Raw genomic sequence first — 24451 nt, 5'->3', positions numbered from 1 at the left:
GAACCAGACAGGGACCACGCAGTGGAGCCAGCACGGTGAATGGAGCAACTGCTGCTAAGGCAGCTTCGCTCACAGTCAGTCAGGCTTTGCCAGGCTCGTCAGTACCAGCTGCAAGGCTGCAGTGTAAGGAGGAACATGCTGGATACACATCCCCTCCCTGCCCACCCCACCCTGCGCAGCACACACAGGAGCAAGCAGATTAGAGCAGGAAACAGCAGAGGAAGCAGCCTTTGCAAGTTTTGGTTTATTTCACTACGCAGGGAGCAGAAAACAAAACAAACCAAGCTATAGCTGTTAGCTGAACTTTATGGCTTTGACTTTGAAGTCACCCTCCACAGCCAGGTATTCAATTTTCTCCATGCCCAGCCGATTTGGGAACTTGAACTCTGCCTCGGGCAGCTTCACCGTGGCCTCAGTTTCATCGAAGGAGATGCATATCTGTAGAGAGCCATGGGAGGGAAGGAAGGGAGGAAGGAATGAAGCTGACACATCACAGCTCCCAGGCTTTGCTCACTCCCACTACCTCCAGTCTGGGTGCAGGTGGCTGCTGCTGCCAAGGCCAGGCTCAGCAGCTCAGCCTCCTCCTGCCAGCAGAGGCATAGAAGGGAGGAAGCTTCTGCAGCTGTGGGACGAGACAGACCCAGGCTGAGTCTGACCTCAGTGCTGTGAGTGCCCTGAGGTGCACAGCTTAGCCCAGAGTGGGGCACTCAGCATGTGCCAGCTGCTGGGCATTGACTTGGGCAGTGCAGCTCTAGACACTTGCTTGGCTCTTCCCCTGGGGCTCGTTCCCCTTTCCATGCTTGCTCCTTCTGTGCCGCAGAGGCACAGGGCAGCATTAAAAAGCTGTGCCCTCAGCGCTCAGTGCCTGGGCCTTGTGCACACCCCTGGGGCCTCACCTCAATCTTGTCACCATGCTGGAAGGGGAAGTCGGCCTTCCTGTCCTCCTCCCCCCACACGCCATCCTCCTTGGAATTGCACACGATGGTGTTGACATCCCCGTGGCAGTCGAAGCGAGGGTTGAAATGCAGCATGAGGGTGTTGCTGTCCTTTCCCACATTCACAGCAAACCTGGGCAAACACAGCCAGTGCAGAGGGGTGCCAGTGCCGCAGCTCCAGCTGCCAATGCTGACGAGCTGAACACAGCAGGAGCTCTGGCTTCCCCCATCAATCCGCTCACCACCTCACTCACCCTTTGGCATCAGACTGGATCTTCCCTTTGACCTTGATGCACTCGCCAGGCTCAACATCCAGCTGAGTAACAACCAGTCCCTGCAGGGCCAAACCACAGGAATTAGTCTATCCCAAGGCAAGGCTTACCAGTCCCGCTTGGGCCAGGGCACACAGCAGCTCTGGCACACCCAAACACGAGTTCTGTGCTAGAGGAAGGCCTGGGCCAGGCCCCCTGCCTGCCCCAGCAGCCACTGGGGTCTCCCACTCCCCTCAACAGCAGAAGGTGACAAGGAGGTGTGGTACCTGGTGGATGGCATCTGGTGGATGCCAGGTACCCACCAGAGCCACTGTGTCACAACTGGATGGGGGGAGAAAATACTAAAAGCTCATAAGTTGAAACAAAGACAGGGAGAGGTCACTCACTGATTATTGTCACAGGCAAAACAAAGTCAACTTGGGGAAAATAACGTAATGTCAATTAAAATCAGAGCAGGATAATGCGAAGTAAAATAGGCCTTTAAAATGCCTTCCCACCACTCCTTCCCAGGCTCTACCTCTTCCCCTGCTCAGTGTGGGTTCCTCCCACAGTGCTGCCCTGCAGTGGGAGTCCTCCAAGTGAGCTGCAGCTCTTCACCAGCTGCTCCAGCATGGGTTCCTTTCCACGGGGTCCCAGCCTTCCTCGGCCACCCCCCTGCTCCAGCACAGAGTGCTCCCTGGGCTGAAGTGGATTTCTGCCTGCCTGTTGACATGCAGGGCTGCAGAGGGACAGCTGCCTCGCCACGGGCTGCAGGCTGTTATCACAGAGCCACTCCGGCCTTGGCCAGCGCCCTGTCTGTCCTGGAGCCCGCTGGCCTTGGCTCTGCCCGACACGGGGGAGGCTCTGCCAGCTTCTCACAGAAGCCACCCCGGTAGCCCCCTCTGTTACCAAAACCCGGCCGCACGAGCTACTTAACCGTGTGCCGCGCCAGGTAGGGAGGCAAATTGCAAATTAGTTCGCTTGGACGCTGCCCCCCCAGCCCCCTGAGGCCGCCCTTGCCCCCATGCCTGCTCCCTGCTCTGCCCACACACAGCCCGCGGAGCTCGGTGTTCCTCGAGTCCCCACACCGCTTATTCCTCCCGGCTCTGGAATGCAGCCGCTGCGCCCGGGGGGTCTTTCGAGGAAAGGAGAGATGCGGGGGAAGGGGTGGGTTAGAGTACACTGCCAGCCTGCTTTCCTCTCCTCTTGCATTAAGAGTTAACCCACTCCTGCACCAAAAGGCGTTTTTCCAGAAGAAAAATACGCAGATTAAGGGGGAAAAGTACAAAGAGTCTGGAAACTGTAGAGTTGCAAACGGACCCAAACCTCCAGAGTACTTGAGACTACAAACATTCCTCAGCTTCCCCACTTAGGTAAGATGCTAGAGAAGGGGAGAAGAAATACGGCTGGCCAGCCCTAACTGTTCCTCCCAAAGCCATACATCAGCCTTGCATTCCGTCCCCGCTAGTCCCCCTCTCCTAGCCCCACCCGAAAGCCCACGGGTGAAGTCCCGGTGCCGCGGGGCAGAGCAGCCCGGCTGGCGGGCGGCACTCACTTTCTCCATGCTGCAGGCGGAGCAGCGCCGAGCCCCTCTCCCGGCGCGGAGTGACGCAGCGCCGGGCTCCGGCAGCTGATCGCGCCCGGGCAGGACCATCCCAGGGTCGGGGGGAACGCCAAGGGCATTGATCACCCCGGTGCTGCGCCCCGAGCTTCCCAGCCATTTACAGGGGCCGGCGGGAGACCGCTGCCGATGCTGTTCTCTGCAGGCAGTCTGTGTGTGATTTTAAGAACTGGTGATTGCTTGCTTCTGCGTGGCCCTTGCTGCAAGCTCTCCTCGCTGCTGTGCAGCGTCTCTTGGCTCCGATCCCCCGAGCCGGAGTGCCGCTCTGTGCTAGGAGCCAGGTTTTTGTTCGGCGATCCGTGTCTAAGCTCAGGGCTGGGAGTCCTCGTGTTCCTGCTGCCAAGTGCCCACCTCTGCGGGTACGGGTGGATGTGCTCTCCCGGCCCAGCCGGGTGGGAGACTGTGAAAAACGCCAATCACTTGGTTTTGAAATTTTAAAAGTCTAATAGTAATAAAATGGTTATAAAAATAGTAATATAGTCAGAATAATAAAACTTGAACATTTGAGGTTAGGACAATATGAGACAATAAAAACAAAGAGATACGGACGTCCGGGTACCTTTTTCTGGGCAGCACAAGCCCGAAAAAGGACCCCCGTTAACAGAGGATTAACCCTTAAGAACAATCGCCTGTTGCATATTCATACATCTCATACATGATGCATAAATTCCATTCAAACACAGGATTCTGTCTGGTCACTGTCAACTTCTTCCTCTCAATCCTCATGTGTCTTCCAGTCTGAGCGAGGTGGGAAGAAGTTAGTTTTCTGCTGATAAGGGAGCAACAAATTCCCTTTCTCTGAAAGATTTAGGTGTCCTGTGGCTCCTATCTGGTGCGAGTCCTTTCTTAAACAAATATCTTACATAGCACAGTTTCTATTTTAACATTCTGTTATAACCTAAAACTATATTTAATACACTACTTAAGAAAATTAATATAGCATAACTTTCTAGCATAATGCAATATTCATTTTAATACTTGCGAAAAGCCAATCACAAAATACACATTTTTCACAGAGACGCTGGGTACAAAGCCCCGCTGTTTGCAGTTGAATAAAAGTCGATGGCTTGGTACAGCCCGTGTCAGCATTTCAACAGTGCCTAAAAGGTTAAGGTTGGTGCTGTGGGGCTCTAAGCAGATGTGAGAATTCAGGCTGCGGCTTTTGAAAAGTAGCACGATCTCGCTGGTTCCATTCCAGTTGCACAAGGCTCCGGAGGGAGAAGAGAAATGCTTTGTTAGGGGAGGAGGAGGCCGGGCAGGGCTGTGTGCAGCCGGCAGGACGGGAGAGGGGACTGCTGTCCCCGAGAGTGCCCAGCGCCTGCCATTCCCTTCCCTGTGCCCCCAGAAAGCACCGAGCACGACTGCCCCGAGGGGCTGGGCAGGCCAAGGGGCAGCGACTGCGGTGCTTGGTGAGGCCGTGTCATCGGCTTGTCCCTTTGCATGGGCTTTGGCAGGTCCTCAGGACTCTGTGCCTCAGTTTCCCCGAAAGTGACGCTAATGACACTCAGCTTCCCGATGCTGCCAGTAACCCCGCAGTGACAGCTGCTCTGTGAGCACTGTGTGAGCCATGACCACTCCTGGAAGGGCTGCACAGGGTGCCTCACAACACAGAGCAGGAATTTGTGGGAAACACACTGCCCTGCAGGAGGCTGCTGGGACTTCACTAGAGCCCTTACAGGAACAGCATCCTGACTCCTGATGCCATCCTTTGCTCCAGATATCCCCCACACCCATTTCAGAACATTCCCGTGGTGTTTCAGCAAAGCTGAGCTGTGTTTGGACTAAAAAGTCACAAGCTCGGATTGCAGCCCTGTGACTGGGATGCATAAAAGAAGACAAAATGCTGACTGCAAGTGCTGTAGGGGAAATCCTGCACGTGCCTCACCTCCAGCTAACTCCCTGGCACACACAAGAGCCATCCAGAAGTCAGGAGTTAACTGTGGGAGCAGAGTTCACACAGATAGCAAATGCCACTGAGAGCAAGCCCCCTCCACAGAGGGTTTGGAGAAATCCCAACTAATTCCACCTTAAGTTAGCCCCATTCTCCAGCAGTGTTGGCCAGGATCACGTGTTAGAGACAGGCTTTAGGCGCCTGCTCTCTGAGCCTGACTTACTGTGCAGTGTCCCCCTGGTCACCGGCACATGGGAGGGATTGAGCAAATTCTGTTTGGTCAGTTGGGTTTGTGTATTTGTTTTCCTTTCAGCCCTTTGGAACCCCTGGAGACTTCTCTCCTCCTTTCAGTGCTGGGCCCTCTGTCTCCCAAAATGCACGTTTCATGTGAGCTGCTCTTCTGGCCTGAAGTTTCCTCCTCTGACCCTTCAGACAGTGAATTACCTTTCTAATCACACACAGAGACTGCTCTGTTTGTTTTCCTTGAGTGCTCTGCACTGGCAGCCCGGTTGGTTTAGCAGCAAAGCCTTTGTCTTTAAAGCACTCCATGTCATGAGCCCTGTGAAATCAGCAAGGTGTTTGTTCTGGGGCTACAATGCTGAGTTGCCTCACTGTCCTGCATCTTTCTTGGGATTAAATGGGGAAAAAAACCAGGGGACACAGTGGCCCTTCAGAGGGCAGGGTGCAAAGCAAGGCCCCACTGGCCAATCCCACCCATCAGGGATGATCCCAGCCTCCCTGCACAATGGGAGACAAAGCACACCTTGCACCTCCCGCAGGGGGGGACTCGTCCCCATGCACCCACAGCAGGACTGGGGTGTGTTTCCAAGGCCTGGGGGAGAAAGGGAGAGGCACTGCCCTGTGCAAGCGCTTTGCACTCCCCAGGTCCAGTAGGGGATGTTCTGGGAAGAGACCCTGGGCAGAAGAGCCCGAGTGAGCCCCACCTGGGTTGTTACAAGGGCTTGCAGTCAGTTCAGGCCCTGAGAGAGAGTAGCAGGGCACACACAGTGCAGGTGTTCCCATTTCAGGTGTCACAGCTCTCTACCTGCTTTTGGAGAAGAGTTGCACCCACCTGGCAGCTCTGGCAGAAGCTGGGAGACAAGGGGCATCTGCTGCTGATCCAGAAGTGATGCACAGAGGAATTTTTGGCTCTGGGGAAAATTAAGGCTGGCCTCTTAGTGCTTGGCCTTGCAGGCTTGCTTGTGGGTACAGGGCCCTGCCCAGCACCAGGTCTCCAGCCCAAACTCTTCATTCACCTCTTGGTTTGCACAGGCTGAAGGCAGACACCTGGCCAGTCTGATTTCCTTGTAACTCCCTAGAAATGTCCCAGATTTGCTTCGGAAGCAAAGGGTGCAGCATGCTGAGCGTTTCTCCTGTGAGAAAATATACACCCTAGCCATTGGCAAAGTCACATCCCTGGCTAATCAGTGCTGTCATTAGAGATGGCTTTCCCCTGGTTTGAGAGGTCTGAGGGCACACCCTGCTGCTGGCTACCTCCAGGAGCAGGGTGTGACCCTGCTGGCTCCTCGCTGCCCGTGCCTGGTTGGTGGTGCACGGAGCCCACTGGTGCGGCACATCCCGAGTGGCTCATGGCTGCAGCTGACAAGGAGCCCCCACTTGTTGCAGAAAGAGTGAGCAGAAGCTTTCTCCTCCTTCGGAGAAGGCATCCAGCCCCGGGGCCAGCACGGCAGTCCTGTGCATGCACCGCCCTGGGGGGCACCGCTGCTTCAGCCACTGCCCCTCAGTCACTGACTCGGACCAAGCAGGGAGAACTGCTCCAATCCAGGGATGGTGCTGCTAAAATAATGACAGGAGAAACCCCTCACCCTTTCCTGGTGTGACAGAAAGCTTACGTCTTGCTTTAGGTTAGGGTTTAGTTTTTTGCTTTATTTGGGGAAGATTTGTTCTTGTCTCTGCGAGTTCATTCTCAGTGCATCAGGCAAGGGCTGCATCTTTTTCTCACGCCAGCTTTAGGGAATATTTGTGTCAATACTGTCTGGATGGGATTGTGTTCTCAGCAATAGCCCCTGGTTACTCTTACAACCTAAATATTATTCTGTTACAGCATCACAGATATATACATTGCATTTCTGTATACAGTTACAGGCTGTTTTCTCTCTCTTGGAATATCTGGGGACTTAAGCAATCCTCTGCTTCTGCTGTTGAAGTGTCTGGTTCTCTCTGTTGCTACCACAGCCCATTAGTTTCTCTCAACTGAGAAGTTTCTGCCTTTTTGCTTGGGTAGTCATGACCTCCTGAAGAGTTGGGTTTCAGAGTTTCCCTGGACTCTTCTGCAGAGCTGGCTAAAACAATGCTCTCACCACCACGGTATCTTCCAGCCCCGTGCTATCCTTGGGGGAAACTCCAGGGCTCAGCTGGATGCTGCTGAGGAATGGAGCCAGACTTCCAGGAAGAGGCTTTGGCCTGCTCTTGAAAGACAGAGTGACTCAAGGATCCACAGCCCAGTGTGGCAGGAGGGTGAGAAGCCTTCCCAGGCACTTCCTCAAGGGGAAGTTTGTGCCAGGAAGGTCCAGTCTGCACTGGATACCAGCTGGGGTTGCATGGCCACATGTCACTACAGCATTCTTATCCCTGAGGGCTTCCTGATTTCAGCTTTCCCTGCATTTAAAGGGAGGTATCTCTATTCCAGGTTAATTATAAATTAAGTTAATTATAAAGAACTTCTGGCACTGTCACAAAGTGATGAAAGGAGTTTGCTGATTGTGTCACTGGAATTTAAAGTATGTCTCCTCATTTTATTTCCCTCATTAGCATTGACCCAAGCTGATAATCTGTGTGTTTCTCTCATCTCTCACTGGATTAGATTTAACTAGAGCAGATTGTTAACTAGCCAGGAGAACTGGGCCTTTGTTTTGCTGGATTCACTTCACTTTGGCACCTCCCTCCTTCACCTTTTAACTCTGTGGGTGACAAACGCCTCACCTCAGAGTTTGCTGCCTCATCTGAAAGGAGCTGCTTGCATTTGCCCCTCACTGGATGTCCCTGCTACTCTAAAATCAAGAACCCAGGTCCATCCCTCCTCCTTGGGGTCACCAGAGTTCTCAGTCAGGCAGCTGTTGCAGTGGGAACTCGTAGCAGAGCCCAGGGGTTGGTGACCCTTCAAGTGTTTTCCTCGAGGTCTCTCAACTCAGGCAGCCCTAAGTGCTCGTTCTGCTTAGCAGCACAGCTGTTTGCTTTACATCTGTGACCGAACTGCGAACTTCTGCCGCTGGCAGCAGATCCTGGAACACTTCTCACCGGGATGTCACAGCAGGATAGCAGCACTTCCCAAGCCACAGATATTCCTGTGGTCTAGCCCCAAGCAATCTAATGATGAATTGGCACCTCATCATCAGCTGCAAGGGGACTTGTGTGGGGGCTGAAGATGGGGACTTATGGATTTTCCTGTCCCTAACCTGCTGAATAAAACCTGTACAGGCCTTGAAGGGGTCCACATGATGAGAAAAGGGAGTGCAGCTGCATTGCCCTCCACAGGGTAATTCCAGCAGTAGAGCTGGATAGCTGGGTCTGGACCCCATGTGGGTGAAACAAGGTGTCAGTGAAAAAGGGATCCTCACTGGAGCAAGCCTTCTGGGCAGCTTTCATCTTGAATGGAGGTGTCTGCACCAGGCTGGGGTTTTGCCTTTGTTTTGTTTCTTCTTCATAAATACGTCATGCCACCCGTAAAGTTAAAGCTCCTGGGGTTTTGCCAAGTAACCTGGGATGCTCTTCTGAAAGATTTGCTGCATTCCAGGCCACAGGACTGGATCTGTGTTGTCATAGTAGACACATCCAGGACACAGTAGACACGTCTGTTGGTCCTTTTATATTATCTCCATAGGATTGTAAGGCTTGATTTTCCTTATGTCACTCTCATTCTGCAAAACCTGCAAGGCAGAGATTTTCCTTGGACCGAAACACTGTGAAGCAATTTCTTGTTTTGGGGCTCTCATTGATGGAGGAAAACCCCTCACAGTGACTTTGAACAGGGCGGGACCCGTGTCCACAAAAGCATTTCAGCAACCTTAGGTTAGAATGGTTTAGCAGAGCTCTTTTCTAGCCTGACATAGCACACAGAGCATGCCAGGATGGCTTAGAAACTGAAGCCATCTGGAGCTCTTTTCCACAAAAACATGTGTGTGCCAGAATTGGTCTCCTTTGAGCCACCCACAGTGAGAGGGGATTGTATTTAGGCTGGCTCAAGTTTCTTGAATTCAATTTTAGGCAAAAGAAAATGGTTGGCAAGTATTTGGAAAATGCCTTGGAAAGAACATGCTGATTAAAAATGTAACAATCTTTGAAGGAACATTAACACTGTCCATTCTGAGTCTTGAGACACTGAAGAGCCATCAAAATGATGATATGTGGGGAGAAGTTCCTTCCCCTTCCTGCCACCTTCCCCCTCAATGATTTGTCAGCCAGATTTAGGGCTTACCTGAAATGAGTCATGAGGACTCCCTTAGTTCACAAAACAGCTCTGAACTTCTCTGGCTGTTGAGGTGCAGCAAAGAAAGAGACACTCAGGTTTAAGACAGATGTGCTTTTATACAGTACAGCAGCTGTCAAAAAGTATCAAGTGCAGGCAGGTCATTTGATCATCTCCCATTATTTGTGATGGGCCATTTCACAGGGTGGCATCTCATCTGGTAGACAAAAAGAGGAAGGACCCAGTTAGAAATACTCACATGCACACACAAATTTGGAAATACATTTAGAAGTGGCTGATGAGTAAGTTCTGCTGGAAAGCAAGAGCATCATTCCCAAGCACTGTGGGCAGATCAGAAACCCTGCTCCTAACCCCACTGAGGGCTGCGGTGATCCTGGCTGGATTCATAAAAGGATTCTGGCACAGCACGGTGAAACGAGGCAGTGGTTCAGAGCCCTGCAAGGAAAAGGGAGGGCAGGCAGGATTTGTCACCCTGACAGGAAGGATTGGGAGAGTGTGAGTGATGGCAAAGCCCCAGCCATGCCTCATGCCCCGGGGAGAGCACAAACCCAAGTGGCTGCCCCAGTGCAGCAGCCAGCAGAGCTGGGGGCTCCACTGAGACTCTGCCCTCCCACGGCAAGTGAGAGTGTGCCCAGGGTGTGCTCAGCCCCAGAGAGGAGCAGCCTGGCAGCTGGGCTGCACGGAACCCCACAGCGCCCGGGGACAGGCAAGGGGCATGGCGTGCCTGCCAAGGCTGCAAGATACCAAAACCCAAGGGAGGCACCACTGCACCGCCCTCCCCTTCGGCCACAGGCAGGAGGAGGACTTTCCAGATGCCGTGCCTGATTGCATGGACATGCAGATCCATGGCTGACTCACGCTCGTCTCCAGCACAGACCATCCAGCAGCTAAAAAGTCATGAAATCTACAGGCAGCCACTATGAGGAACAGCAACCTTGGGCTTCTTGTGAGGCAGCAATGAGAAACCGTGGAGAGGGCAGGGTTGTAAGATCTTTGCTTAAATCATCTACTCAGTACTTATAAAGCAAAGAGACAAAGAATCCAAATCACATGCAGATAACTCCAGAGCTCAAGCATCTGCATTCCCCCTAAGCATGCCACTCAGCATGACTAAACCAGTTCCAGTGTTTATGCAAAGAAAAATGTGCAACTTCCCTGGACTATGCCCGTCTGTGCGTCTCAACCTGCAGGCCAGGCTGCCAGGCTTAGTGACTTCCCGGAGATGCTATTTATTAAAGCCATTTGCCTGGAAGCCTCCCTGCCTTGGCAAGAGCATTTCATTCCTCCTTTTTTCCCCCTAAAACACTCACACCCTGCCCTGGTACATCCCTTGTCCTTGCCTGTGGACTGTAGTGACCAGCACTCGGATGGGGAGAACCCATAACAGCCTTGTGGATTATAAACCTCCAGCAGAAAGTATGTTAAAACAAGAGTCAGGCTTTACATTCCTTGCCACTGATGATATGACTCAAGCAGATCTGGAAACTCAGGTTAAGTATTTGAACACAAGGAAGGAAAAGAACAGGATTATTCTTAATGCACTGGACTGTTCTACACACATTTTCTTATGTAAGAGTTAATCCCCTTCCAGTGTTTGCATCTTACACTCTTCAGTAATATTCAGCACGTGCCCAGCAGAGGTCTTCCTGCCTTCGGTGTGACTTGATGGCACTTGGCACAAGCACAGAGGCTGGTAAGGGACCCAGCCTGGCTCAGACACAGGAGGTAGAGCAGCTTGGGGGGTCAAACCAGGGTGGGAGCACAGAGTCCCACCTTGGTTCCCCAGCCTGCCTACGTGGGCTGAACCAGAGGCACTGGCATGGCCGGGCAGGGATATGAAACAATATCCACAGAGACAGGCAGGCTTTCCCTTGGGTGAAGTCACAGGGAGAGCAGAGCTGCAGGAGTGGAAGCCAGCAGTGGGGCAGGGGAGGAGCTGCTGCTGTCCCCAAGCTCGGCACAGTCCTGCAGGCTGCAAGTGAGCAGCAGCATCTGCTTCTCCCTTGGCCCCACTGCCTTCCCTGGCCACTTGCAAACAGCCTGGCTCTGAGGACAAACCCTGCCCTCATCCTTATCAGCTGCCCTCCTTATCAGCTGCCTGTTTTGTTCTAGGGTCACTTTAGATGCCATCACCAGGCAGTGTGAGAAGCACTGGGGAGATAAGGAGGGTGCAGTGTTTGTGGATGGAGGAGCACAGCTCTGCATCCCTGTAGCAACAACACTCCCCACTAAGGCCTGGCAAGTACCTCTTGTCCTCTCTCAAAGTGAGACTCAAGCCCTTCCCATTTCCCTGACACGTTCTCTGCTATTTACCAATGGCACGCACCTCCCACGTGGACTTTGGACAACCTGCAGTAACGCCTGTCCTGTGCCTGGCCGTGCAAAGCTATTTGTTCCCTGTGGAATTACCATGGGGCTCCAGGTCTGCAACACGCACCAATTCAAATTCTTCTGATTCCCACTTCCACTGAAATATCCTGGGCTTCATTGAAGTCTATAAAATACCTCTTCTGGTATCAAATTCTTCAGAACATTCCTTCACTCTCAAGCTGTGACTCAGGAAGGCGAAAAGAAAATATTTAAACCAAGAGCTCTCTTTACAGAGGCCCCTCAGCAAGAGGGAAGCTGCTGGGACACATCCTGAAGGATTTTGGTCCTTCCTTGCCATGGCAGCATTAGAAATGCAAACTGAGGCCAGACCTGCTTGTGTGGAAGACCTTGCCAATAGTTTTGAAGGGCCTTTCCTTCACAGCAGAAACTAGGACTTGTTAAACAATTAATTTTAAATAGCTTGTGGCTTTTGAGCACATGGCTGCCTATGAAACACTGTCACATAGTCGCAAAAGCACCCAAAATCTTTATCAGACCCATCTGCCATGAGCAGTTTTGTGCTTTCCTCCAGTACCACTGGAGCTAAAAAATGTTAAGAGCAGTGTAAAGATATAATTCACAAGCAGATTTTGGGTTGCTTTTATTTTATGACAGCTTGTGCTGTAAGGAAGTCCTAATAGGTATGAGGAGCTTAAGTGCCTTTGCTGAAATCCTGTCCAGATTTAAAATACCACAAGCCTTAGGCTTATTTGAACCATCCAAAAAGTTTGCTCCACCAGATCAAATTAACAGCTCTAAGGAGAAAACCAACCTCCACAAGATCACCCATCTGTGTCTTCACAGACAAGTGTTGCACTGTGTGCTCAGCTAGGTATTTAACACAATAGTGCCTCTGTGCCAAGCTTTTCTTGGTATCCTAGAATATATTTCTTTTAATTAATGGTAAAACACATTTTCTGTGCTTAAATAGACTCTTGATGGGGATGAGGGGTATTAATTTAACTAAACTAAGAATCCTCCTTTTAGAGCTTTCCAGTGTGACTGAGTTTCCAAAGACAATATTTGTTTTTCCCTGAAAGGCTAACAGTTCTCATTTACTGGGGCAATTTAGGCTGTACTGTTAGTTGTGAAGGGGTGTGGGGAGGTTCTTGTTCTAAACCCCACTCTGCTAACCTACATCTGGTGCTACTTGTAGTAAATGTAGTGATGAGAAATTCTAGCTTTAACAGGATTTAGTAGCATTTGCAATTGTTTCATCACTTGCTGATAGTGTGCAAGACTTTCTTCTCACTGTGGAGTTGTATACAAACTATTTAATTCAAAATGACATTTTTCATAGTAGGGAAAAAAGTGTATTTTGTGTGATGGACTGTCCAATTGTGGTTTTTTTCAATTATTCAACTTCAATTTGTCTCTGCTTCATAAAGTGCTGTGATATACAGGGTCCTATGGCCATTAGCTTCGGTTTGCAGTCTTCTGTGCTCTTGCTCACCTGCCTTGCCCAGGAACACTTTTCTCATTGCACAAAAGCCTCTTGGGCTGTTTGAGCTGGACTCCCACCATTGCTCCAGCCTTCGGTTCTGGTCCAGAGGCGTGGATCCAGCTGAACATCCCTCTGTGCCGTGCCGTGCCGTGTGCCTGCTTTCGGCCATGGGACAAGTGGGTGTGAAGGGGTTGCCTTTGCCAGGCCCTGGCAAGGCTCAGGTTTGACAGCCTGTGCTGGGCAAAGGCCGAGGCACGGGAACACCCTCCTCCTCTGCAGGACGTGGGCTTTGGAGTACAAAGCAGCTGATGGGAGATAAGCGTGACAGAGAAGAGGGGTGGACTTTACCAGCAGCCGGCGCCAAGTGGGAGGTGTGTTTTAGATGCAATGAGAGGAGAGGGCAGAGTCCTGCTGTGCACTAATCCACAGCCTGTCCTGTGTTTCAGGGCGGTGCAAAGTCGGATGCCTGGGCTGGGTGTGAGGCAAGGAGCCACGTCCAGCTGCAATGAGGAAACAGCAGCGTGCACAGGTGTGGAAGGGGCCAGGCAGGCTGACAAGTAAGTAGCAAGGAGATCAGGAGGACTTGGAAATGGAGATGCTCAGGCTGCATGTGTGTGTGTATCCAGCTTGCTCCTGGCTGACTGGATCTGTGACACACCAAGGCAGCAGTGTGATTCCTCCAGGCGCGGCTGAGGGAACCCCGCCTCCCACCATGGGCTGGAGATGGGTTTCATCCTGTCCACTGCTTATTTCACCAGCAGAAAACTTGGGAGGATGAGGCTTTCTGGGAGTTGAAAGAGTGGTTATTCCCCCAAATAACTGTGTGGTGTAGGAGCTGTGCAGTATTAGGAGTGTAAGCAGTCCTAATACCACTGAGGTGATAAACCAGAGTGAATGCACACTGAATCCAGAATGGAAAGTTTTGAGCTTCCCGACAGTTGCTCTGTAATTTAAAAATTGGAGACAGCTTATCTGTGTCATCTCAACAGGCAAGCAAACAGTGATCACAAAATTAGGTCACAACTTATTTAGTTCAGCAGTCTGACAAAACTGCTGGGGAGAGAAAAGGGCTCTGAAGAAGGTGAAGGCGAGGGCTGAAAAGTGTGCAGGGAAAAAAAGCACCACTTTGGTTTGCGTCAGAGAAAGGTCAGGGAAAGGCTGTAAGATGAGAATCCTAAGGTGACAGCATGGAAGATACAAAAGGGAAAACCTTGTTCTTTGGAAGCTGTATTTGCAGAAAAAAATATCCCCTCCCCCCTCAGCTTTAGTCAGCTCACAAACTTCTTTCAGTTGGGGTTCCTTCCGAGAAGCTCCCTGTACAGGAGGGCTCTGGTGGCATCCCTGACATCCCCTGTCAACAGGGTTGCTTTTAGGAGCTCATAGCCAAGGATTGTGGAAGGCTTTAGGATCCCTTTCCCAAGGGAGCTTGGTGCATTATGTGAGTAGTGACAATGGCTCTAAACGTGGTGGAAAAGGCTTCATTGATTTACCAGGCAGCAGCCACTTTGTGTGTTGGTGTGACCTGGAGTATAAACCCCAGCCGGATTGAAGAGGAGGGGGGATTACCCAGGATTCCTCCTGCTCTGTGGGGGTCCTGCAGGGCCCTCCATCTTCTCATGCTGGTGGCTCAGAGGCCACTTTACAGCTGAATTTCTTATGAGTTCAAGACTGTGTTGTCATCTCAGAGAGGAATGATCATTGACAGGACACTGCTTTGGTCTACTGAACTCTTTCCCTGTAAAAGGAGAAAAACAGGCTGGGAAAAGGCCTCAACCTTCCGTGGCCCAAGAATCAGGCAGAGTAGCTTCCCTTGTGCAGGAAAAAGTTCCTCCCTCAAATAAACCCCAAGCAAAGCAGAGACCTCAATTAGTGCTTGAGCAAGGACTCGAGGCATTCCCTGGCACGCGTGTGATGCAAGGGTCAGGTTCTGCTGCCCTCGTTCCTGTTCCTCCCCGAAACTGCAGGCATTCACACACATGCCTCAAATGCATGAGCACTCCCACCTACTGCTCTGCTGTGCCCCAAAGCCTCCCACTGAGGCTGAGACAGCAGTCCCAGTTTCACTGGTCCTGCACCCAGGGTCACCCGGCAGCAGCAGCAGCAGCAGCATCTACCTGGCAGCACTGGATCCCTCTTCCCACCAAGCTCTCTTCCCACCTCCACAGAGGATCTATAGGAGAGGCAGATTTGGTGCAAGATCAACTTGTTGAAATTTTTGACACTTTAGAAGATCATTTATGCTGAAGCAGAGAGCAGAGCACATTATAGGACCCACACAATCCTTTGTTTTTTTGTAAACTCTGAGGAATTACTCCACTGGACATCTCTTGACTGCACTTGGCCCCCCAGTCCCACCTGCTCCCATCACATAAACACCTAACAGGCAGTTTAGGGCTGGTGTCTCTGGGAAGATGCAGCTCTGGTTATGAAACTGCCTTCCCTCTGCAAGGGTGGGACCTGTACTACGGCACAGCTCCTTTTCTGCCCAACACACAATCCTACCGGAATGCTTTCCGTGCCGGGGCGTGGGAACAGGGCTCTAGCCACAACACAGGTACCACTTCCTAATCCTGTGGTGTGAGGAGGGCAACTGGAGGTGCAGGAATGAGGGAGCAGCAGGGATACTGCTGGGCAGCCCCAGGCAGCTGTGGAGGGGAGCAGGGCTGTGGTGCTGCCCTGCATTCCTTTCAGCATGGAATGGTGGGCAAGGTGGCCTGGGAAACGCCCTTCCCTGCTCACTGGAAGGCTGGATCTTGATCAGCTACATTTTTAAAAGAGGGACTCATCCTTAATCTGCTGGGATTAAAAAGGGATGTGTTTTACTACTCCCCAGAATTTAGGTGGTGTAAACAAGTGTTTTGCAAACCCCAGGACTAACAACAATCTGTCACTGTCAGCAAAAGCAAGTGCTCTACCCTAACTGGGCCAGATTTGAGCCTCACCCAAAACCATGGTCCCACTAATGCTGGTGGTCGTGGCTGCACCCAGCAGCTGGTCCTGGCCCTGTGGGCTGCAGAGGACTTGCCTCCCAAGGGTTCTTCCTGCTTCCAGCAGAGTTACTGCATCCCTTTGCTGATAAAAAAGGCAAGAAACGGGAGGGAAGGCAGAGAGGCTCAGACAACAGTTCATTGCAATAATTTAAAAGTACATTCTTCAATAGGTTCAGTCTGTTTCACAGCTTTTGTTCTGCCTGCGTGGCTTCCTCTCTCAGGGTGGCCACCGATGTCCCATCTCCCCTGGCAGGGGATGGCAGGAGCTCCTCAGTCGCTGTCACTGCCGGATTGGTGGGATTGGTGGGACGCTGCCCCACGGCCGAGCTGCCCCCTGAGGCAGGCGGGCAGCGCTGCCCTGCCGGTGGACGGCGAGCCCTTGCTGACCGAGGACACGCTGCGGGCCAGGGGCTGCGTGGGGAACATGATGGTGCCGCGGGGTGCCTCCAGGAGCTGCCAGACCTCCCCCGAGGTGGAGCTGCCCAGGTATTCCCACGGCCGGCGCCCGCTGCCGTCCCGCACCTGCACCTGGCAGCCCAGCTGCAGCACCAGCACCTTGATGACAAGCTGGTGGCCGTGTATGGCAGCCAGGTGCAGCGGCGTGTACCCGCAGCCCGAGCGGGCGTCCACGTCCAGGGCCAGCCCGAGCCGCCGCGCCGCCGCTGCCAGCTCCTGCAGGCCCGGCCCGTCGCCGTGCTTGGCCAGCCAGTGAAGGACCGTGAAGCCTGATATGAAGTCCCTCTGCAGGGCCAGCTCAGGCTCTTCCAGAAAGAGCCCCCGCACCTGAGCCCAGCAGCCCGCTGACATTGCCACTAGCCAGGCGTGCTCCCGCTGTCCCAGCGGCACCAAGGGCCCGCGGCTGGCTGCGTTCCTGGGGGAGCTCTTGGCGAGCACGGAGCGGGGCTGTCGCCCGCAGTCGTCGTGGGCTGAGGGGGCGATGCCCTGCGCCTCCGACAGAGCCAGCTGGCACCTGATGCTCCGGAAAACAGGCAGCGGTACCGGGGGCTGGCTCTCTGCGCCTTGGGGCACTGCGGGGCCCTGTGCTGGCAGCAAGGATTGGGATGGGAGTGACCCGGCAAGGGGTGGCTGCAGGGAGCGGGATGGGGGCGGGAGAGTGGCGGACTGTGGCAGGGATTGGTGTGGGGGGGATCTGGTGGGGGGCAGGATCCCAGGGCCTGACGGCAGTGTCAGGCTTTGAGACGGCTGCAGTCGCAGGACTTGAGGTTGGGTTGGTCCCTTGGGGGTCAGCCCCCTGGAGCCCCTCGGCAGGTCTGGGGATGGCCTGGTGGGGAGCTGCTGCAGGGACCTGGACTGCGATGGGGGCAGCCTGGTGGAAGCGAGCACCTCGGGGCCTGACAAAAGCCGTGGCGACGAGGAGGGGCTGGCAGGGAGCGCCTGCAGGGACCGGGACAGGGGCAGCACCTCCGGGGCGGACAGCAACGGCAGGGATCGGGAAGGGGGCAGGTCGCGCGGGGACAGCGCCCTGGGGCCCGGTGGCAGCAGCGGGGACGGGATGGGTCTGGCGGGGCGTCGCCTCTCCGGGCTTGCTGAGGGTCGTGGGGCCTTCAGCAAGAGCATCTCGGTCACGGGCTGCGGCGGAGATCGGGGCTGAGGCAACCTGTAGGGAGGCGGCATCTCCGGGCCCGGTGGCAGCGGCGGCGATAGGGACCGGGGCGGCACCGCGGCGGACAGCGCCCCAGGACCCGACGGCAGCGCCGGGGGCCGGCTGCGCGCCGTGCCGCCGGGACGGAGCGCCCAGGGCCCCGAGGACAGCGGCTGGCTGCGGTACGGGGGCGGCTGGCTCCCCGCCCCGCCGGGCCGCCCCTGCTCCGCCGCCTCCCCGCGGGGGCCGCGTCGGGGCGGCGGCGGCTGCGGCTCGTTCTTCTCCTCCTCCTGCTCCCGCTGCTCCTCCGGCGGCGGCAGCTCCTCATCGAGGAGGTCGCGGTACCTGCGGCGGAGGACGATGTCCTTGGAGGCGCCGGGGGCGGCGGCGGGGTGGACGGTGGCCAGGGAGTTGACGAGGCTCTTGAAGTACTCGCGGCGCTCCCGCCGCTGCTGCTCCGTCAGCGCCGGGTCGCGGAGGAAGCGCTGGAAGTGGCGGAGCAGCGCCGTGTTGGGGGCTCGCCCCCCGGCCGCCCAGAGGAAGTCCAGCACGGCCTCCTGGCTCAGCTCCCGCGCCATGCTCCGGGCCGGCCGGCTCTCGGTGCTCGGTGCTGTGCCTCGGTGCTCGGCGCTGCGCCCAGGTGCGGCGGGGAAACCCGCCTCCCGCCGCGCCGGGCCTCTCCGCCTCCTCCTCCTCCTCCTCCGCGGCCGGGCCGCCACCCCACGGTCGCCTTTGCCCGGGGTGGCGGCCCGTAGAGGTGCGAGCTGGGGTGACAGCGCTGGGAAGAGGTGACGCCGGAGGAGAGAAGCAGGCTAAGGGGCGGGAGGAGCTGAGAAGTGCGAGGGTCCTTTGCTGGCGGGCCGTGAGACCAAAGAGCGGCTTATCGGTCATTGTGTCAGCGAACGGACAGGACATGGTAGGCACAAATTGAAATGCGGGAATTTCCATTTGTGTGCGAGGAAAAACTATTTTACAGTGAGGATGGTCAGCAATGGGAAGAGGTTGGCTGGAAAGGGTCAGTCTCCATCCTCAGGGACATTCAGTGCTCCATGAAATATCTAAACACCAGAGGTGCCTCGCAGCCTGAACTGCTCTGCAGTGGAGAACTTAGGAAAACTGGCAATAAAGATTCACAAATGTGCTGTGGGGTAGCTGTTATTGCAAGCGTGTGTGATCATACGCTTGTACAACAACCACACACAAATACCACGAGTGTCTGCAGTCAAATCCTATCTCACCACATCTCATCTCTGTACTTGTTGCGTGGCTGAGAGAGGTTGGACACACGTTGTACTGTCGTGGGGATCTCACTTTGTTCTGTACTGCCCATGCTGATACCACAAGTGTGTACATAACAGAGAGGGATGGGTAAAATCAGTGCCCCTGTGTCCTGTGCACAAATGACAGTCCCTGCCCCAAGCAGTTTGGGGACTGAATAGTGGGTAAAAGCGTGGGAGAGAAGGTGTGCTGGATTTTCTGTCTTGCAGTCAGAGAATGGAGAGACTGAGCTCGGTGTAGGCTCCCTGGCTTTAAAGAGGTCTGGATCAGGCCCTAAGTCACACTTCAGAAGCCATCTCTGCTGCAGGCTCCCGGCTATCCATAAATATTTTTAGCTGCCTGTCATGTAAGCAGCTGGAATATCCTGCAGCCTGCTGCAAACCCAGAAGTGTGTGCAGCCCCCACAAACCACGGACACAGATTGCAATAAATGCTGTGTACAAGCTACATCCCATCAGCCATGTTCATCTGGATAGGGTGCAGGTGCTGTGGAGAGGGTAAGGCTCATGTTAGTATTTTATCACTTGGCACATTCCTTTGGTGCTGTTCTCCACACCATGAATGCATTTCTCCCTCCTCTTCTGATGAGCCCTGGATTGCAGTCACAACAGCATTTGTTAGCAGCATGCCCTCAGCAGAAGCGACTGAGAGGAAATGAATGGAGCGTAATGGTTGTAACTGTGATCACAAATAAGAACGGAGGGTAGATTGCAAAGATAAAACATTCAAATAAAAAACAGTGGCAAACTGTGTGGTCATTGAGAGTGGGGCTGCAGCCGAGCCTCATCCCCAATGGGTCACAGCTGTGAGAAGCAGGTGAACATTGTTGAAGGTGACAGCCAGGGAGTGCCCGGGGGCACTGATCAATCACCAGAGGGAACACAGGGCATATAGGTATATACCTTTTATACCCATCAACCGTGAGGGTATAAAAGGCTGGGCTAAAGAACCAGATAGACTGATGCTTGAAGCCTTTGGATGTGGTGTGGTGTTACTTTGTATGGGTTGAAGCCTTTTGAAATGGTGTGGTGATAGTCTCTGTATTGTGGCTTTGCAAAATGTTGCCTAACATCTTTGGGAACATTGAAACAGTTCCTGTAGGGTCTCTGAATTGAGGGGCTGGCAATTCCCTTTGGAAACAAGGAAACAGCTCCCGTGGGGCCTCTGGATTGAGGGGCTGGCAATTCCCTTTGGAAACAAGGAAACAGTTCCCGTAGGGTCTCTGGAATGAGGGGCTGGCAATTCCCTTTGCCAGCCGGGTGTTGATTTGTTAGCTACAGGTACGAAATTTTGAGGAACAAGGTGCTGAACAGTAGTAATTACAAAGAGCTGCGCTAGCTGAGCTCTGGGAAGATCTGGCAGAACATTTCTTTGTGCTGATGTTTTTCTCTCCCTGCTCTTTTAGCACGGATGGCCATACCCATGAAGATGTGTATGCATGAGTATTGTGGAGGAAATGCGGCCACAGCTCTCCCAGCTCCAGGCCAAGGAAGGACGGGGTGAGTCACATCAAGGTTTTGTGAGCACAGGAGATTTTCACGTTGGTTGAGTTATGCTGATGTCGGAGTATCATGCATCTCTAATCCAGACGAGGAGAAGCTCTGTCTGCCTCACCCACAGGTGCCACAAGGGCAGCTCTTGAGATAGGATCACCAGGTTTCCACTAGAGGCTGCACTGGTCCGGGCGCGTTTCCCGGCGCGGGCTGGCTCAGCACCTCCTCAGCCGGAGCTGTGCGTGCAGGAGGAATTTGCTACAAGAGCAATAATGAGGCTAATGCTGAAGCCTCCCTCGGATCTTGGCGTTAACACCTAACATGTTAGGGTGATGAAAGCGCTGCGTCAGCTATGCTTGCCAAATGTTCCTGATAGACAGCCTTGCATGTCTGTTGGTGTTGCTGCTTTGCTGGTGGGGGCTGCACCAGTGCCCGGCTGAGGGCTCTGCCCAGGTGCAGGTCCTCAGCTGCTGGGTGGGGAGCAGGGTAGTGCACTTCCAGTGGTTCTGGGTCAGGCTGGGTGTGCAGGAGATGGTGTGGGTGACCACTCTGCAAGATCGGCTCCTGAGTTCTTCAAAGCACAATCATAAAAGCTGCAGGAAGGAGAAACCTGGACTCCGTAGCCCTCTTCAAACAGTGATGTGCTACTCTGTAGCCATGCAGAAATGGCTTTGGAGGGAAAAGGTACAAGCTTGACATCGAAGGGACTAGAAATGGTGAGTGTACTGTGGAGCTCTATTTGCTTACTGCTCCCTGGGGTCATTTACTCGTGCTCTCAGTTTTTATTCTGCTGGCTTTTTCTTTGGGATTCTATGGATTTTCTTACATGGGGGTTGGGCTCTGGTGTGTCCATAATTCAGTGTATCTATCCTTCATGCGTGCAGAAAATACGGTCTCGTCTTCTGTAGCCCTTTGGGGTTTTATGTCTCACAAAGCAGTGTAGGGCCCTTTCTTTATCACTACCTTGGTCCAAGATTGGCAAACAGACATGTTTAGCTTAGCCCTAAGAGTACCCCCTTTTTAGATAAAGGGATATCATGCTTAACACCAGAGTGTTAAGTGTTTGTCAGCTGGAGTGGCAAGGAGCCAGCTATGCTTGTCTTTAGCCCTGGAAGTCGTTTAGTGGAGTGGGAGTGTGGGCACTCAGTTTGTGGTCATTGGGAGTGGGGCTGCAGCGGAGCCTCATCCCCAATGGGCCACAGCTGTGCAGCACAGGTGAACATTGTTGAAGGTGACAGCCATGGGGTGCCCAGGGGCACTGACCAATCCCGAGGGAGCAGAACATCAACCATGGGGGGTATACAAGGCTGGGCTGCAGAACAAAAAGGGCAGATGCTTGAAGCCCTCTCAAGTGGTGTGGTGACGCTGTGTATTGTGGCTGTATCAACTGTGACGATACGCTGCAACATGGCAGAGCAGCTGGCCTCCGTGGCTGCTGCTTGGTATACCAAGTTTGTTAAACAGCAGTGTCTGTGTGTTTGACAGACGAGAAATGCTCGGAGAAACAAGGGGAATGAGGTGCCGGGTTTTGTCCTCTGCCTTGTTATACAAGGGAGTTAAGGGCTCCTGTGTCCCTCCTTGTTAGAAATACCTCTGCGCTCCTTCTTCACCCAGCTGCTGGGAGGAGGATCATGCTGAGCGCTTGCTTGGCCATCTCTTTGCAAGGGTCTCTGGAGCAGATGTGTCTGTGCGTTCATCTGCGGGGCGAGAGAGACCCTTCGGGGTGAAGGGGACGGGCACCGCGGCGGGGCGTGGGCAGCAGAGGGATGAGCGGGGGGTTACCGCTGGGCACTGCCTGCAGCCCCCCGGGGCTCCCGCCGGCTTTCGGGGCTCCCCGAGCGGCGGGGCGGCGCCGGCGGCCCCGGGGGAGGGCCGGGGGGGTCCCGCCTCGCCGCCCGGCCCCTTTGCATTGCGCATGGGCCCTCCCCGCCGGGTGGCCATGTTGCAGTGCTAGCAGGCAGCGCAGAGGCGGCAGCGCAGCGCAGACACCGCTCCGCGATGGCCGTGGCCGTGGGCAGACCGGCGGTGCGCGGGGCCGGGGGGCGGCGCGGGGCCGGGGCCGCATCTCCCGAGCGCGGCGGCGGGCGCTGCAGGGGATGCCGTGCCGGGGGTGGTAGGGCTGCGGGGGCGCGGTGCCGAGGGCACGGTGGGCTCGCCGACTCTGCTCCTTTCCGGGGCCGGCGGAGCCCGCGCAAAACTTTATTTTTGGCTCCGTCTTGGGGCCGCGGCTGGTGATTGCGGCGGGGCCGCGGCGACGGCGGGCAGCGGCTCCCGCAGCCCCGCGGGCACGGGGTGGGGTGTCCGCGCCCCGCCGCTGCCCGTGGGTGCGGAGCGCCGGGAGCGGGAAGGGCCGTGCCCCGTGCGGGCGGGACGGGCCCGCGCTGCCCGGGAGGCTGCGGCGGGCGCGGCGCGGCAGTCCCGGCACGGGAGCGCTCCTGGGGCACGCGTGCCCTGCGCTTCCCAGCGCGACCGTTTTCCCGGGGATGTGGAGGCCGAGAGCGTGTTTAGGTTCGTTGTGAGGAAGACAAAAGATTTCCCCCTGACGGGGAGAAAGTTTTTGTGGGTCTGGAGTTTTTTTCACTAAGTATGCCGAAAAAGAAAAGGAAATCTCTCTTGCGTCCGGCTTGCAGGAACGTGAATGAAACTCCACCGTGACTGGACTGAATGCGCTTTTGTGCATTGTCGGCCAGGGGAGGGAGAGACTTGACCGACTTCCCGGTAACTTTTTCAGAGCTTGGGAGTAACGTACAAGTTGCCCATGAGTGGAGGACTTGCATGTGACTCCCTCTCAAAATAAGAAAATGGTCTGCTTTCAAGATGTGAGCAGGATGAGACCAGTTTCTTTTAGCGTTTATTATGTGCTTGTGGATCTGTGGGGCTGTATGGTTCCTCTGATGTGGCAAAGCAAATGTATGGAGATGGGGTTAATGGTGTTACTGGAGGTGAGGAAGTTATGCTACTGAGCAAAATAAGAGCTGGTGTTTCTTAACAGAATACCTATAAATTATACCAGCCATTTGTAAAGCTTCTTCTGAAATGTTTCCTTGATCTTAGGGTCTAAAGCATGCTTAGAAATTGAAGTTTGTCTTTCGGGGTAAGAATGTGCATTGAAGCGTGCCTTCAGATGGTTTTTAGGGCAAGCTGAAGGGTATTGCCAAGCAGAGCCTTTTGGCTTTGTGTGGAGCACTAACTTTGCAGCATAAATAGGCTCAGGAACGTGGCGTATTGCAAGACGTGATTGTGTTTGTTCTAGTGAATGTGTTTGGCGCTTTTTTTTTTTTTTTTTGTTACTATGTTGAACTGGTGCTGCTACTGAGCCTCCTGGGGTATTTTGGTGAATCCAAGTCCAGGGCCATCCCGCAACCACATCTGCAGAGGCTTTTGCACCAGTTAAACCAAATTGTTGTCTGTGGACTGCTGAGTCCAGTCCGGTGGGACTGACTGGGGGATGAAGCATCCGTCAGCATGAGAGAAGCGTGTGGGAGAGGGAAGGAGGAGGGCACTCCGCTTCCTCACAAGCAGCTGCTGGGCAGACCCTCCATCCTCCGGAATCCGTGCTTTTTGGACAAGGGAGTTGTTTTATCTCGGGGTGATAAGAGAAGAAAGGACGGTGGCCTGGCGCTCGGGAGGTGTTGGGCATGTTCTCTCTCATGTACCTCCTTATCTAATCCTCCCTGCTCCCACTTTGCATGCTGCTGTTGTGTTGCTGGGAGGGCGGCAGGCAGTTGGAAGGAATAGTTAATTATATGTTAGAGCAAGGCAAGACTGGTGAACGTTTGCCTTTCCAACTTTGTTACAAAACATGATTAAGTGGAGCTGTGAGTGGCATGCAGCTTGTTGGAGGGAGAATTGAAGGAAGGGGGAAAGAAAAAGGAAAGGAATAAAACCAGAAGCGAGTCTGTTGGAGCTAAAATGATGATAACATTCCTGAGTCACAACCTTTTACGTCCTGGCAGGATATGACATTATGTTAATTGTTAAAGTATGCATAGAAAAATAACTTGAGCAAACTGCTCTGAAGTGTCTGTGTTTAATTGTAGCCGAGCAGGGCGTGTTTTGGTAGGACGGGAGGCTTTCTTTTTAAGGCCCTGATCCCACAGATGTGAAGGCACATGTGTAATGTGCTGC

The 24451-nt window shown here is 54.0% G+C and overlaps 3 protein-coding genes across 7 annotated transcripts in view; 1 reads left to right on the top strand and 2 right to left on the bottom strand.

The window, feature by feature from the left end:
• Positions 1-226: 226 nt before the first annotated feature.
• LOC120502235 (16 kDa beta-galactoside-binding lectin) lies at positions 227-2954 on the bottom strand. Its single transcript, XM_039709475.1, has 4 exons — positions 2742-2954; positions 1190-1269; positions 897-1068; positions 227-438 (listed from the first exon to the last, which is right to left on the bottom strand). The coding sequence occupies exons 1-4, from the start codon at positions 2838-2840 to the stop codon at positions 295-297; spliced, it is 495 nt and encodes a 164-aa protein (XP_039565409.1). The 5' UTR covers positions 2841-2954; the 3' UTR covers positions 227-294.
• Positions 2955-15528: 12574 nt separating this feature from the next.
• Positions 15529-18204, bottom strand: SOWAHB (sosondowah ankyrin repeat domain family member B). Its single transcript, XM_039709493.1, has one exon. The coding sequence runs from the start codon at positions 18128-18130 to the stop codon at positions 16220-16222; it is 1911 nt and encodes a 636-aa protein (XP_039565427.1). The 5' UTR covers positions 18131-18204; the 3' UTR covers positions 15529-16219.
• A 4012-nt stretch (positions 18205-22216) lies between these two features.
• SEPTIN11 (septin 11) overlaps positions 22217-24451 on the top strand; it is a 46805-nt gene continuing 44570 nt past the window's right edge. For all 5 annotated transcript variants that reach the window (XR_005627488.1, XM_039709482.1, XM_039709480.1 and 2 more), the window contains exon 1: positions 22217-22348. Coding sequence is in view for 4 of the 5 variants with exons in the window: in XM_039709482.1 (XP_039565416.1) it covers positions 22322-22348 (27 nt within the window). In the remaining variant the exon portion in view is untranslated. The remainder of the gene's footprint in view (positions 22349-24451) is intronic.

The sequence above is a fragment of the Passer montanus genome, unplaced genomic scaffold (assembly GCF_014805655.1).
Source record: "Passer montanus isolate IOZ18808 unplaced genomic scaffold, ASM1480565v1 scaffold210, whole genome shotgun sequence".
NCBI lineage: Eukaryota > Metazoa > Chordata > Aves > Passeriformes > Passeridae > Passer > Passer montanus.
The sequence above is the reverse complement of the archived record's forward strand: the minus strand, read 5'-3'. Positions and strand labels throughout refer to the sequence as shown.

Excerpts from the sequence above, each read along its gene's own strand:
- LOC120502235 (XM_039709475.1), bottom strand. The coding sequence starts at position 2,840 with ATGGTCCTGCCCGGGCGCGATCAGCTGCCGGAGCCCGGCGCTGCGTCA. Across the intron at positions 1,270-2,741 it reads CCGCCTGCAGCATGGAGAAA|GGACTGGTTGTTACTCAGCT; the intron begins GTGAGTGCCGCC and ends TTGGCCCTGCAG. Across the intron at positions 1,069-1,189 it reads ATCCAGTCTGATGCCAAAGG|GTTTGCTGTGAATGTGGGAA; the intron begins GTGAGTGAGGTG and ends GTGTTTGCCCAG.
- SOWAHB (XM_039709493.1), bottom strand. The coding sequence starts at position 18,130 with ATGGCGCGGGAGCTGAGCCAGGAGGCCGTGCTGGACTTCCTCTGGGCG.